General features: G+C 44.0%; 1 protein-coding gene across 1 annotated transcript in view; it reads right to left on the minus strand.

Moving 5' to 3' along the window:
• LOC137613543 (regulator of G-protein signaling 6-like) overlaps positions 1-13,830 on the minus strand; it is a 49,273-nt gene that overhangs the window by 33,877 nt on the left and 1,566 nt on the right. The window contains exon 2 of the mRNA XM_068342856.1: positions 10,608-10,928. Within this exon, the coding sequence (XP_068198957.1) occupies positions 10,608-10,814 (207 nt within the window). The 5' untranslated portion in view covers positions 10,815-10,928. The remainder of the gene's footprint in view (positions 1-10,607; positions 10,929-13,830) is intronic.

A 13,830-nucleotide genomic window follows, 5' to 3' on the forward strand; every position in this document is an offset into this window, starting at 1 on the left:
AAGCAAAACCAGGATGATAAAGAAAAAGTAGCTGGATCCTGTTAAATGAAATAACAAATGCACCCAAGCACAGACATACAAATGACTTATTTATCCAAATCTGATCCAGGCACATGAAGGGAGCAGCGCATCCTGAAAATTACATTTACAGCTCAGACTGTGGGGTTTTTTTGTAAATCATTTCTTAAAAGCATCTCCATACCGAAAGAATCCATTTTCAAGCTGTCAAATCACTTCATTAATGGAATAATATAATTACAGTTTGCTGTCGAAGCGCTAGTCCACATGTGACGACTCAAATAAGATGATCAGAGCCGCTGGGCAGCTCGTCTAATAGAATGTCTCAGAAGAAAATAAATGAGGTTTTAATGTGTTTTTTAGTGCAAACTTGTAGTGTGTGATTTTAAAAAAAATGTTATTGAATTAACAAACTACTCGTTGGACCCCGTCTTCCTTTGTGCCTAAAAGCTGCTGGTTCCAAGTGTCAATCAGAAAACCTCAGATGAAGAAAACAATTATACCGACCCACACTGCAGCTTTAGCTCCGCCCACGAAGTCAGCATCACGGCAAAATGAACGCCGTTTAAAAAATGTTATAACCTTCTGTCGCTGGGTGAGACAGGCTGGGCGTTTGTCACTGCCAATGTGTTTGTCGACCAACAGTGTGTGAGGAGAGGAGTGAAGCAGCTGGTAGCTTGTTTGTGTGCGTGTGTGTGTGTGTGTGTGTGTGTGTGTGTGTGTTAGAGAAACAAACAGAGGTAGTGCACGTATAAAATCTGCACATGAGCTCAATGACGTCCAAACGCAAACGCCTCAAACGTCTCGCACACGTGAGAAAAACAAATCTCATTTCGTTTTGAATGAGTTTCCACAGCCGTCTGTAAAAACCTCCCTATTAAACCCGTCTCACCAACTGTTGCTTCACCGACTGGCTCCCAGCGGTCGCTAAGCTATGGTGACGTCTGCCCGCGGGGGCCGAGCAATTATTAACATCAGGGAAAAGCAAACCCTCTCTGCTCGCTGCTATTTGCTTTCTTATCGTTTTTCCATCTCGCAGACATTAAATGATAAGACGGGCTCGTATCACTCTTCAGTTTGAGCCGTTCAAAACTCATTAGCTGTGAACCGCCAGCGATGGAATCTTCATTTTGCTTTAAATCCAGGCGTTATTTTCGCTGCTTCGTCGTGTCTTTTTTTGCTCCTGGCCCGCTGTGATTGGCTGATGGGCGGCCCGGACCGTAGAACCAGAACTGTTTTTATTGTGGCTCTGATGCTCTGATGAACAGATGAGGCCTCTTGGCACCGAAAGCATGGAGACGCTTTTAATGCTTCATGACTGGTTCGCCATAAACCACAACGTCCTCATCCTCTTCCTCCCTCATAACGGATTATTAGCCCACATGACATAAACCTCGGCTGCTCTGACCCAAAAACTACATCCTGAAGAGTTCATTCACAGATTCACCCCCAATAAACTTTCATTCACTACTTCTGAACCAATTAAGCTTTAACTCATTCATTATCTCCCCCCTGCATCCGTCTTCCCCCACATTAGTCCAACTTGAGGGTCTGGAGTTGTTTTAACTCTACTATCCCCACATTCATCATCACATCCCCCCACCCCCCGGCTCTGTTCCCTGCTGAGCTGAGACGCAATCTGACCTAGTTTTCATTTCACTGAAGTATTTTTTTCTGTCAGCGTTTGACAAAAAATTGTGCTATAAGATGATGTAGTGAGTGGAAAGGAGCAACGAGCGAGGACGGCCACGTAAAAGCAGACATTTTCGACCCGAAAGTCAAACGCTGGTCGATTTAAACATTCTGGATCGCCTGTTTCGAAATCCGCTCTCAGCTTTCGGGATAACGAACGAGTCAACGTACGAAGGTGGTGAGGAATCCGTAACCCTCCCCACCATTTCCCGCCACAGAGACCCTTCCTCTGACTTTACTGACGGCGCTGCCTGCTGGATGCATCCACCGATCGGGAACGATCGCTCACTCCTCAATGGCTTTGCTGTCGGCTCTGAGCACATTTTGCTGATTTATGTTCAAACTAATGCACACAATAATTTATCTATTCATGTATGACGCAAACTCAGGCTGTTTGCTTCCATGAAACGAACGCCACAATGATTCATGAATGTAAACAAAGGCCTGTGAAGCTAACAGCTAACAATGACGACTGACACCGCGGGGATCAGATTTCCCTCTGATGGATCCATCATTCTCCATCCTGGTCACATTTAGCTGTGATTAATGCGCGAAGCGTCCCGGCTTCATGTAGGCAGAGGTGGAGTCAGTGGAATAAACACGTCTCTTAGAGAAGCAAATAGCAAAAATAAAACTGGATGGGGCTTAAAGTGAACCGAAGCCAGGAATGGCGTGCAGCTGAAGATGGATTGGCCCAGTCAAGGGACGAGACAGAGCCGAATGAGAGGAGACGCTAATGGGAAAAAGATGTGTGGCCCTACTTCCATACCATCCATCAGATAAGTGTGGATTCTCCGTCTCGTTTTGGTCTGTCCATCTGAGCTCCATAATGGACCCGGGGTGACGTGGGGGGAGCGTGCCCGACAGAAGTTCACGTTCATTAGTTAGAACCTGTCGCTTGGTACTGCTCCTCCGGCTCGGTGAGGAATAAAGCCCCTTTAGACCTCAGTCACTTCACCCCAGAACAAAACGCTGGCCCAGACCCACGCAGCCTGAGCCTCATGTCGGATCCATCTAATGTAGCCTTGCTCAACTGAGCTGCTTTTATGAACCCACCTTTGGGCAAGAGGAGCAAAAGATCAATTAACAGCTTAAAGCTCGGGGAATATTTCCGATATTACTTTCAGAAATCTGCGATCAAAGCGGTCTGAAAGTGAATGGCGATCCCTGCCCCGCCTTCTATGTCCCTTTTTCAAGCTTTTCAGGGCAGCTCAGGTTTTAAAAACGTTACATATTCTGCTATCTCTGTAGGTCAGGGCCATCCTGGAGGACAATCACAGTGGTTGGCGTTGAATGGACTCTGCTGCACCATTATTGATCCGTTTGATTGGCTGCTTCCGGCAAAAACAGGTGTTCCAGCATCGGCACTGAATTATCACAATAATGTCCACAGGTGTATTTATTCACCGCCGAGCCTGACCTTTCACCAAAATAGTGAGATCCTTCATACAACCCAGGCTTTGATTGTGTGTGTGTGTGTGTGTGTGTGTGTGTGTGTGTGTGTGTGTGTGTGTGTGTGTGTGTGTGTGTGTGTGTGTGTGTGTGTGTGTGTGTGTGTGTGTGTGTGTGTGTGTGTGTGTGGTGGTAGCCTTTTGATGGGCTGTCTTTTGTTATGTGTGCCAAAATTTGACAAGAGGAAAGCGCTACCTCTGATTACCGCCCAGAAAAAAAAAATGGATGCATCATTATTTACCCAACAAAAAAAAATGTTAATCCCCATTATTCCATGAATATCTGTGAGATTAATTAGGGATTAAACCGTTTGCTCTGGGGACAAGGCCACTGCTTGCACAACAATGAGTTGCAGCGCTACACAGCCGGGGTAAATACTGAGCACTGCTGCTCATGCTTATTATTTGCAGTTAGTCGCCATCTGCATCATAAACGTCTCTCGTTGTGTTTGCAATGCGATCTCTGGTTTCCTCTCACACACACACCACCTGATCCATGAATGCATTGTTGCTTATTGTTGTAGTTTGATGAGCTAAAGCTATCGTCTTCTTTTTAACTGCCTGCGATCTGGTTCCGTCCAGAGAGATCGGAATTTTCCAGACGACTTCATTCAAGAAGAGAAAAAAGAAAGAAATAGCAGGAAAATGTGAACCAGTTCTGATTTTTTAAAATCCTGACGAATTCCAATTTGGAACATTCCAGATAAGGTTAAAAAATGAGATAGAATTAATCAGATCTTTGTCTGATTCCTTATCATTCCTCTAAAATCTCTTTTATATCCCCTGATTGACTTTCAGGTGAGCCTGCGTCCAGGAATATGAATAATAACCGGGCAGATGTGAACAGAATCACTCGAGGGGATTTACTGATGCTCTGTTGGATCATCCACACAGACGGTGCGTAAATCAGTGGATGCTTTCAAACTCCTAAAGGCACATATAGATTACATTCAGTCACTTTATATTCCTGTGAACCAGGGGAAGAACTGAAGTGTTGGCAGACGAGCGATGCCTCTGACACCGGCTGTCCGACACAACCAGAGCATGACAAGCACAATGATGCCTCGACAGAAGCTCTCAGAAGCGTTTTTAAAAAGGACTTGAAATAAACCCTGAAAATGGTCCGGATTTGATTATTTCAGACTCAATCAATCCATCTTGAAAACAACAGTCTGCATTGCTGCGGCTGGAAGTGTGCACTAAGGAGGATTAGTCCGGATTAGAATTGAGTGATACAGGAAGTCAGTGGGGACTCAGGATGTCATTACTTTCACAGGGAATCCTCCAGGGAAGGACAGACGCCGAGTTCTCAGCGCCACAAAAAGCCATCATATGCTTATGCTGTTGGTATCTATGACTATTAACCCGCTAGGAGTTCAAGCTGAGGGATAATTAGATAAATACAGGAGATAGATGACAACTATTTGGAGCCTCTCACCAGCATGTCGGCTCCTACAGCTCCTCAAACATCTCAGGTCCATTAGTCTTCACAGTGAAACAAAACTGGAAGCAGAGATGCGGTGTTATTTTTCAGGTCTGTGTGAATAAATAAAATTCCATCAGTTTTCATATGAGATCCTACGTCTGATACATCTGCAAACAGTGTGTGTTTGTGTGTTGTTTTTTTTGCATCTATACAGTACATAAGCTGAGCGCTGTCATCAGTCGGTACCTGAAGCATCTCCAACAAAACAAAACAGAGACGAGAGACGACAACAATGCCGACCGTCAGCTGTACGCCATCTGCTCGTGAACGGCTCACAAAACCGTCATACATTCGCCGCTAATGCCTCCGTTTGTGTGTGAAGGCCTCTCATTGTGCTTCTATAGATACCTGGAGGTCTCTACCAGTCAGAGCTGACAAGGCCTCCAGGACGAGAGTCCAGTTGCGTCTGATTCATTCAAGGATGTTTTTTTTTTCCAGAGAACGAGCAGTTACACTTTGCTGATGATCTGCACCAACATCTGGATCAAGGCTTGGGGGGGCGACGGGGAAAACGGAGCTGCTGTCTCGTATTAACGATGGATCAAAAGATGGTATTTAATGTTAATGATGTCTTTGTGCTCTCTAAATCAGTCTGGCTGCTCTCTCTAATAGACACGGATACCTGCGCGGTGCTGAGAGGCGAACAAGCTAATTTAGTGAATTTAGACTTCATCAGGTCTCCATCAAAACATCTAATGCTTCAGAGCAGATGCTAATGTGAAATCAAAAACTGAAAAACATTCAAAAGAAGAAGAATTATACTCCTGCTTTCATGAGATTTGTGACATATGTGCAGCAAAAATCACCCCCATTGCCCCCCTTGCATCACCTTGATTTGATTAGCCTCCTGCTCGCTAGCTGCTCTGTTGTGATGAGCTCTCAGCAGATATCTGCAGGCATCTGTGCTGTGATTAGACGCGGTGAGCAACTCACCAAGTGACAAGCAGCACACACACACATGTAAGAACCTGTGCACACGCCAAAACATCACTAATCTGTGTTAAAGCACAGCAGACAGTTCAATGTATTTCACTCTTACAAGCTCATAAACTGAATATTAAACTTATTACATCATATCAGGGCGAGACGCATCGGTAATAAAGTGAATATTCTACATCCAGACGTTTCTACGTGATCCAATTTTCAATCTGGATCCACAAAATCTTTGTGGAAGAAAACTGTGGAGGCATTTGTGGAGTTATGATTCATGTTCTTGCTCACCAATGAATATTTTCGCTATGCAAACTGCCTTATAAATATGCACTGTGTCACAGTAACTAGGCACGGCAGGAGTTTTACGCTTCGTAAAGGCAATCAGAATCTCAGAGGCATAAAAGAGCGAATTTCACGTCTCTAATAAACAAGACGGCTCATTATGCAATCTTTAAATACAAACATTAAATCATTTTGATGTGTTTTTATTGCTTCAGACTGTTTTTAAAAAATTCTGCACTATACAATTATATTGAGGCATACAGTATATCGCAAATAGTCTACAAAAAATGCTTCTCTTATTTACTGCCTTTCTTTTTTCAAAGCACCAAAGGGGTGCCTTAAATTTTCTCTTGATGTGTGCAGAAGGAAACCTTCATTTCTCCAGAGGCCTCCTTCGTTTCACAGTCACCTTGTAGACTTAAAGCCAGCATGACAAACCTGCATTCATACATAAAAATTGCTTTTTGTCCCGGTGTCAATTCAGGCAACTTGAAATAAAAACATTTACAATGAAACTTGGATTTATACGCTGCTTACGAATGTTAATAGAAGCCTCATGAATTCCTATTAATTATTCATAACAGGTGTATAAACACTTGAGATGAACAAACTTACCAATTACCACATAATTATACTTAACTGTACAATTTCTAGGAGTTTTTAATGCCCCTGAATGTAAAGAGAGCGACACCTTATTAATAAATGCTTTGTTACACACTTAAACAGTTACCTTTGTGTTTCTGAGCCCCCTGTCTGATGTCATGTGACAAAAACAGGTTTATAATCAACTCCTGTTAGCCTTAAAAGCTGCACGCTGCATCCTTCAAAAAGAAACAACCTCATGCAGTATCTAAACTGACTGAACGTGTTTGTCAGTCAATGTTTGGCCTCTGGTTTTGTTCCAGATGCAGCGAGCTGAAACCAGAGCTAATCGGAGCCGACGTCGTTGGCCTGATGGCAGGAAAATGAAAATAAAAATTCTCTGCAGTAATTTAACACCGCGCATGTTTGAGCGGCACTCTTATCCTGATGCCTCGGCCGTACCGCGACTTTACAACCCATATACGGACGTCTGTTTGAGTCCCTGATGGTTTCAGACACATCCCATCTGCACTGACTCAACCCCACACACACACACGCACTCTTAGATAACACCCTCTCTCTATTAAATCCATGTCCCACATCAGCATTAACTTTTAAAAGACTTACTGCCCACTGCCAAGTCCTTGTGTCTCATCCATTATTAACTCCTCACTGGCCACTCGTGTTTTTCTTCCTCGTTCCAAACACGCAAGAATCCCAGTTTGACCGTCTCAATCTGGACCAGCCGGTATCTCTCCTCACTTCACTCAAAGCACCACTAAATGATCAGTCTATCTACTGGTTCTCCTCATACCCGTCGGGTCATTGGTAAACATTATGCTCTGCTGATGACAACCAATTATATGACCCAGGAATGTCTGTAACTTCTCAGGATAATGGTTGCAATTAAAAAACTTATGGTCGCTAATGTAGCTGTCAAGTATAAAGATGCAGGCGTGGATTTGGTCTGTGTGAAGATAAGGCTGGTGATGCAGTCGTGACTCTCTGACCAGTCGGTGGTCAGCGTTACGTGTCACGTTTTAGTCCCTGCTCATCAATTGTAGAACCTCAACACAGAACAAGGAAGTAGGTTCCAGGTATTTTCCTCTGATGGAAAACCAGAGGTGAGCACAGAGAGCTGGTACCAGATATCATTCCTCAACCCCTTTCCTAGACACACACACAAAAACACACACACACACCAGATGCTTGCTGACAGCTTTAAATTCAAACTGGTGAAAAGGTGAGTCAACATCCTCCACTCCTGTCAACAGCACTGAATATCCTCCCTTTAAAATTGCTGCGCATGTGTGTGTGTGTGTGTGTGTGTGTGTGTGTGTGTGTGTGTGTGTGTGTGTGTGTGTGTATGTGTCTGTGACGGATGCCAACAATAAAACCTAGTGCTAGAACTGTCTGTGTCGATAAAGTTTTCATTCTCTTCTCAGTATAGAAAGTGAATTTATGCTGTGGAATAAGACATAATAACATAATAGATGGAAAAGAACAAAATAATAGACAAAATAAAAGCCGACATATTGAATGGAGCTATTGTATGCAGAACAGAACAGGGTGATAGAACTGTAACAAATAGATTAGCATAAAAACTCGAAGGGAGGGGCTGGCGGTGTAAAAACTTCTCCAAAAGATGAATGGCTCTCTTCAGGTCAGAGGCATCGCTTCTCATCCTCATTCTACTTAGGACTGACCCAGGATCAGATCCCATTTAATCCTGGGGCCAACCGAACCTGACCCCATCATCAGCCAGGAGTCAGGGCTCAGAACCCAGAGCAGCATTCACTCAAAACGGCGCTCACGCTGCGCCTCCCAAAGCTTCGCAAATGGCAAACGAGGGGCGCTGATTTGCATTTCCCTCCTCCCTCCATGCTTGTGGATGATTGATGCCTCATCCTGAAGGACTAATGAGAACGCAGGCAACCGCATACATATTTTATAACAAAGCAACGTTTCATGTAAAGGCAAATGCTATGCCTCAGATCAGGTTACGACCAGATGGGGTTCAGTTTTTTGCTTTTTTTATTGCAGCGAGGCTGATTACATCCTCTTATCAGAACATGTGACACCAAATCATCCCACTGAAATAGGAGCTACAGTAACCGTAACTACACGACTGGTTTCCTCTGCAGCTTCTAACGTGGCTGTTTTTGACTCGTAACAATAAAGACTTTTGACACGACGTTCTCAGAGAGCAATCCCACGTGCCTCCAGTTAAAACCCATCAAACACTTGTTTGCCGCTTCGGTTCTCATTTGTATTCGCGGCCTCCATCCTGCTGGATGTGAACCTTTTTCTCACAACACCTCGCGGCGACTTGCAGCAGCTTGATTGCATTGCAAATTGCAACGATCCATTTACTTCTCTTTTCTTTAGGTTCTGTCAGTCTGCAAAAAAAACATACCTAGAGTTTACTACAGAGCATAGATGTGCTCTCTCCTCCTTTCTACATTTCTAAAACTTTGTGGGATTACGTTCACGCAAATCTAACAGCCCACGCTGTTTTCTCTGGGAGACGGCTTCTTTCTCAGACTGTGATGTTGATTTCTCGAAGCTGAAATACTACATGAACTGAAGAGATGCTGCATTTAAGGTCGCAAAAAAATAGGACAGTAAAGCAGGCCTTCTTTCACTTAGAGCGCCCATCCTTGTAGGTCAAACGGTTCAGTGATGTCACGCCACCTCTCAGCTGTTGTGGGTTAGCATCCACCTGCTGCTAAGATGAACGTGCTAACTGTTGCGATTCAGACTTCCTCTCTTCCCTTAATGCTGCAGTATTTCATTTGCTCTTTACACATTTTCATTCCATACAACAACCTCCTCTTCCTGTCATTACAAGCTAATATATCTGAACACACACACACGTGGCTGATGGTGTTTTGCATTTCTTCCTGCACCTCCAGCTTCTTTCAACAACATATAGACCTGCTCAGCTTGATAAACACGGACATCGCTTATGATGAGTTCAATGACAGCCTGTGTTTTGTGCCACTCATCAATACATTTCAGTTTTTAAATACCAATACAGATGCATAATTAATGCTGGTGCAAACACACTTCAGATGTTACATCGTCCTCAACAGGGCAATAAAATCAAGCCGGAGAATAAAACTGTCGGTAAACATATATCAGAGACACTGAGTCATGCAGAGACCTTCACTGTAAAAACCTTCAGAGTAGTTGTCTTAAAAAAGGATTTACCTGTAAAGACGCTGGTTAAGACGCTGATGGCGGAGTTAAAGATGGCTGTAAATGGCTAAAGCTATGGTTTTAAACAAATATCAATGCAATAAGATATGTCTTTGCTGAAGGTTTAGGTTATAACTGAGGTCGAGTATGTTTAAATTCAGGACAGTCTCCAATAAAAGACTCTGCAAAAGCAATCACACAGGCACTGGGAATGGTTTACCAGTATTTATCCAAGTTACTACGACTACCGGTAGTCGTGGTTGCGATATTATTATTGCCACATCAATTTGAAGCCTTTAAATGAGCAGCAGTTGGACCCAAACACACCGGAATAGACAGCGATGTAACTTTTATCCGGTGTTGCCGGGGCGTAAATCCCACCAGGAGGCTCCGCTCCGCTCCGTCTTCATTGTGCTGACTGGCAGTTCTGAGGCTGTCACTGCGTTCCACTTCCTGAGGAGCGGCTAATGAAATATTCACTTAGACTTCATCAGCACGATGGGAAAATGTAGGTTGTATGTTGTGAAAGTTGGTTATTCCCTGCTTGTTATTCTTCCAGAAACGCTACTCTGCTAATTGGAGCTAAAAAATAAAAAAAAAACTTTCTGACACCATCTTATGCTCACCTCTTCACCCCTGCACCATCTGTATTTTGCAGTAATGTGGACTAAGTAAATTTGCATCCTCATTATTTGCTGGCCTGATGCCTCCACATGCTGATAGGAGCCATGGCTGTTCTCCGTCTTCCTCCAGACTCACCGAGCATCACGAGCTCCAACCTTGCCCCGCTGCCCCTTTCCTGACGGAACACTGCAGGTGACGCTGTTAACATTCACATTTCTTTCTTTATCCTGGCTCTGGCTCTCGCTTCTCTCCAAAGCAGAAGGACACGTCTCAATCCTTCACTTTGATACTGATACTTCCGGTCTAGATTTTAGACAATAACGCGCTTTCGCTCTGACCTTTCTGTAGACGATCATGTTGGGGGAGTCGTCATCCGTGTCCATGCTGCTCATGGACCTCATGGACAGCAGAGGTCGCATCGGAGGCCTCGGGACGCTCTCCCTCGGTTCGTCCGACCCTTCGTCGGTGTCCGTCGTCTCGGCGGAGCTCGTCTGCTGCTCCTCCTCTTCTCCCTGTTGCTGCTGCTGCTGAGGCGCCTCAGCCATCGCTCCAGTCTCTCTTTCTCTCTCAGTCTTCTCCGACGTCCAGGTCCTCTCTGATTGTCTGCTCCCTTCTTCCTTCTTCTCTCTTTCTTTCTATATGTGCTTTCGCTCCAGAAGCTGCAAATGGGAGAGAGTGGATATGGAGTGAAATTAGTCTGTATAACTGAGGACGGAATGAAAGAAGGCATCAGAAACTCTCCTACGTTGGTGTTTTCACTCATTTATCAATCTATATGACTTTCTCATAGATCAGAATCAAGGTCGCAACCCCTCTTCTAGACGATGACCTGGGATCCAGACAGGTGAGCTCTACCTGCCACACATTGAACTCCTTCTCCTGGAAGAGATGATCTGCAAGGAGGCTTTGTGTCACATAAGTCTGAAGTCACAGCATATTAGAGGATGTTGTGGTTTTAGCTTTGCTCTTTTCTGTTCTCACTCATCTCAATAATTTATACGACTTATATGACCACCGTTAGAAGCTTGTCAGCCACAGTGATGACTGCAATGGCTTATTTTACAAAGGAGATACAACCCTCTTCATCACTCCACTTCTTAAACATTAGTCAAAGCTGAAACCAAAATTCTAAAAACTCGTTTTTATACTTTAGTTTTTATTATTTGGTGCTTTACTGTTTTTCTATTTTTGTTTTAAATTAGAGATAAGGCGTTTATTCGCAGTCCCTGCGTGTCACCTCTCATTGTGATGCGTTTGCAGTTTGTTTGATTGTGACGATTAATTAGTTATGGTACCAGACTAAATAAAGACAAATACAGAAGAGGCCATCAATGATTAAAAACGCTTTTCTCGGGGGGCGGAGACCGAACTGATGGAGGAAGCACCAAAAAATCCTCCAGATTCACAAAAGGAGCAGCACGGCGACGCATGACCTCACACTGCACGCACAAACACGGCATCCCATAACTCAGGCCTGCCGCCTCCTTTGTGAACGTTTGAAATGTGTCAAAATATTGACACCCAAGGACAGATGGTAGGAGATGAAGTGAGAGAGGAGGAGCAAAGGAGGAGATGGGATCCAACAGGAAAGAAGAATTTATATATAGAGATGGAGCGAGATAGAGGGAGAGGGAAAAGAAATTCAGCAGCAGAAAGTAGGCTGTAGGAAGATGGTGAGAGACAAATGAGGCAAGCTAAGAAGACTCAAGACTCTGCCGCCTACATCCCTCCATGTTTCACTCGCATCAGCTGGTTTCTTTTCTTTTGGACATTATGACTGTAAAATGAGGTTGTGTTGCTTTCTTACATGACTGTAAAGCACATGTGTCAAACTCAAGGCCCGGGGGCCAAATGTGGCCCGCCACATCGTCTTATGTGGCCCATGAGACCATAAAAGTTCTAAAATAAGCAAAAAGTCAATATATTTTTCCTGTGAAAGTTTAATGTTTGTAACTTGAATAAGTAATATATTCAGAGTTATTTAACACTAAGGAGTAGTTATTTATTTTACATTATATTTAGTTACATTTAGTTGTATTTATTAGTTACATCTGGCCCTTTGAGGACAGCCTTCATCCTGATGTGGCCCTCAGCGTAAAAGAGGGCCACATCATTTACACCCAGATAACACCGAGTTTGACATCCTTCCTGTAAAGGAACAGACTCGGTCTCAAAGTGGAGCAAATCCCGGCAAATGTTTGACAGGAGCAATTAAGGCACATCAAATAGGCCACACCTGTGATTAGCTGCGAAGGTGCTCATGGGAAATGTAGTTCACGTGTCAAAATAAGTGCGACACGACAAAAACTTAACAGGACTTGACACAAAAACCTACTGCGAAGCAAATATTTATTATGACGAAGCAAATACAACAACACAATCATGAAATACACCAGAAAGATGTGTGTGTGTGTCGTTATATTCCATCAATGTTTTCACTGTACGGAAAGAAAGGCCACTGCTAGTTAGCTTAGCTGACAATCAGTTAGCATCCTAGTGAAGAATTAGCACAATATAGAACTTTAACTTTCAAACGCGTCTTGTGGTTAAAAGAGGAGACACACTAGAGAAAGATTAAATGTTAGCTTAAAGAAGGCTAAGCCACTAGTTTTTCCACACGATAAATGGATAAACCGCGTTAAATGACTTGAGCTCTGAGTCAATTAGCTAGGCTAATTGCTAGCCTCTATCGCGGCAGTGGAGGCTAATGGCTAGCTTAGCATCGGCAGGAATTCATTGATTTTGAGCCGAATCAACGAACTGACCATTTCTAGAACGTGTAAATGTTAAAAACAACGTGTTAATAGGATATTTATAAAAGTAAACATTCAGCTTTTCAGAAGTGAACACCAAATTGAATGATGCTTGCGTGTGTGTGTGCGTGTGTGTGAATGTGTGATACTAACACACGCCTTCAGCTCCATGTCTGCTGTCCTTCCCGATCAATTCTCTAATCACCCTGATGTTTCCAAGTTCAACACGCAAACTGACACGCAAGGTAGGACCGCCGTCGTCTCCCGCACACACGGCTCACCAGCTGCACCTGCCGCACAGGTATCCCAATGACGCGGCTCACGCCCGACCCGGTCGTAATTAACGCGCATTCCCTCCTTGCTCCATCCTGATCCCGGGATCATGTAAAGCCCTGCTGGAATGGGATCAATACGTGCGACATTCTCTGACTGGGGATTTTGCATATAAATGAAACGTTCGGGCTGAATTCACTGGTGTGATTATTACCTCTGGATCGGTGATTTAATGATTCAGAGGAGCGCTCGATTGTCTCTATTTGAGATGCCACAGACGAACCGCAGGAGCTCCAGCATCAGGCTTGGTGTAATACCTAATTTAATCTTTTAATAAACAAAATAAACATATGTTAAAGCGTCTTTCTTCTCGTCTCATGTCTCTTTTATGGTTTCTCCCCGTGGACCCTCAGCAGCGGTCCCCACAGGTTTTTTTTGGGGGGGGGGGGTTTTCTAAGAGCCCATCTCCTCCGCTCCAGGCCAGAGAGGAAGAGGATGTGTGGATGCTTCACACTGAGGGACATCCGCAGAGCAG

This window comes from Antennarius striatus, chromosome 19 (genome assembly GCF_040054535.1).
Source record: "Antennarius striatus isolate MH-2024 chromosome 19, ASM4005453v1, whole genome shotgun sequence".
NCBI classification, from domain to species: domain Eukaryota; kingdom Metazoa; phylum Chordata; class Actinopteri; order Lophiiformes; family Antennariidae; genus Antennarius; species Antennarius striatus.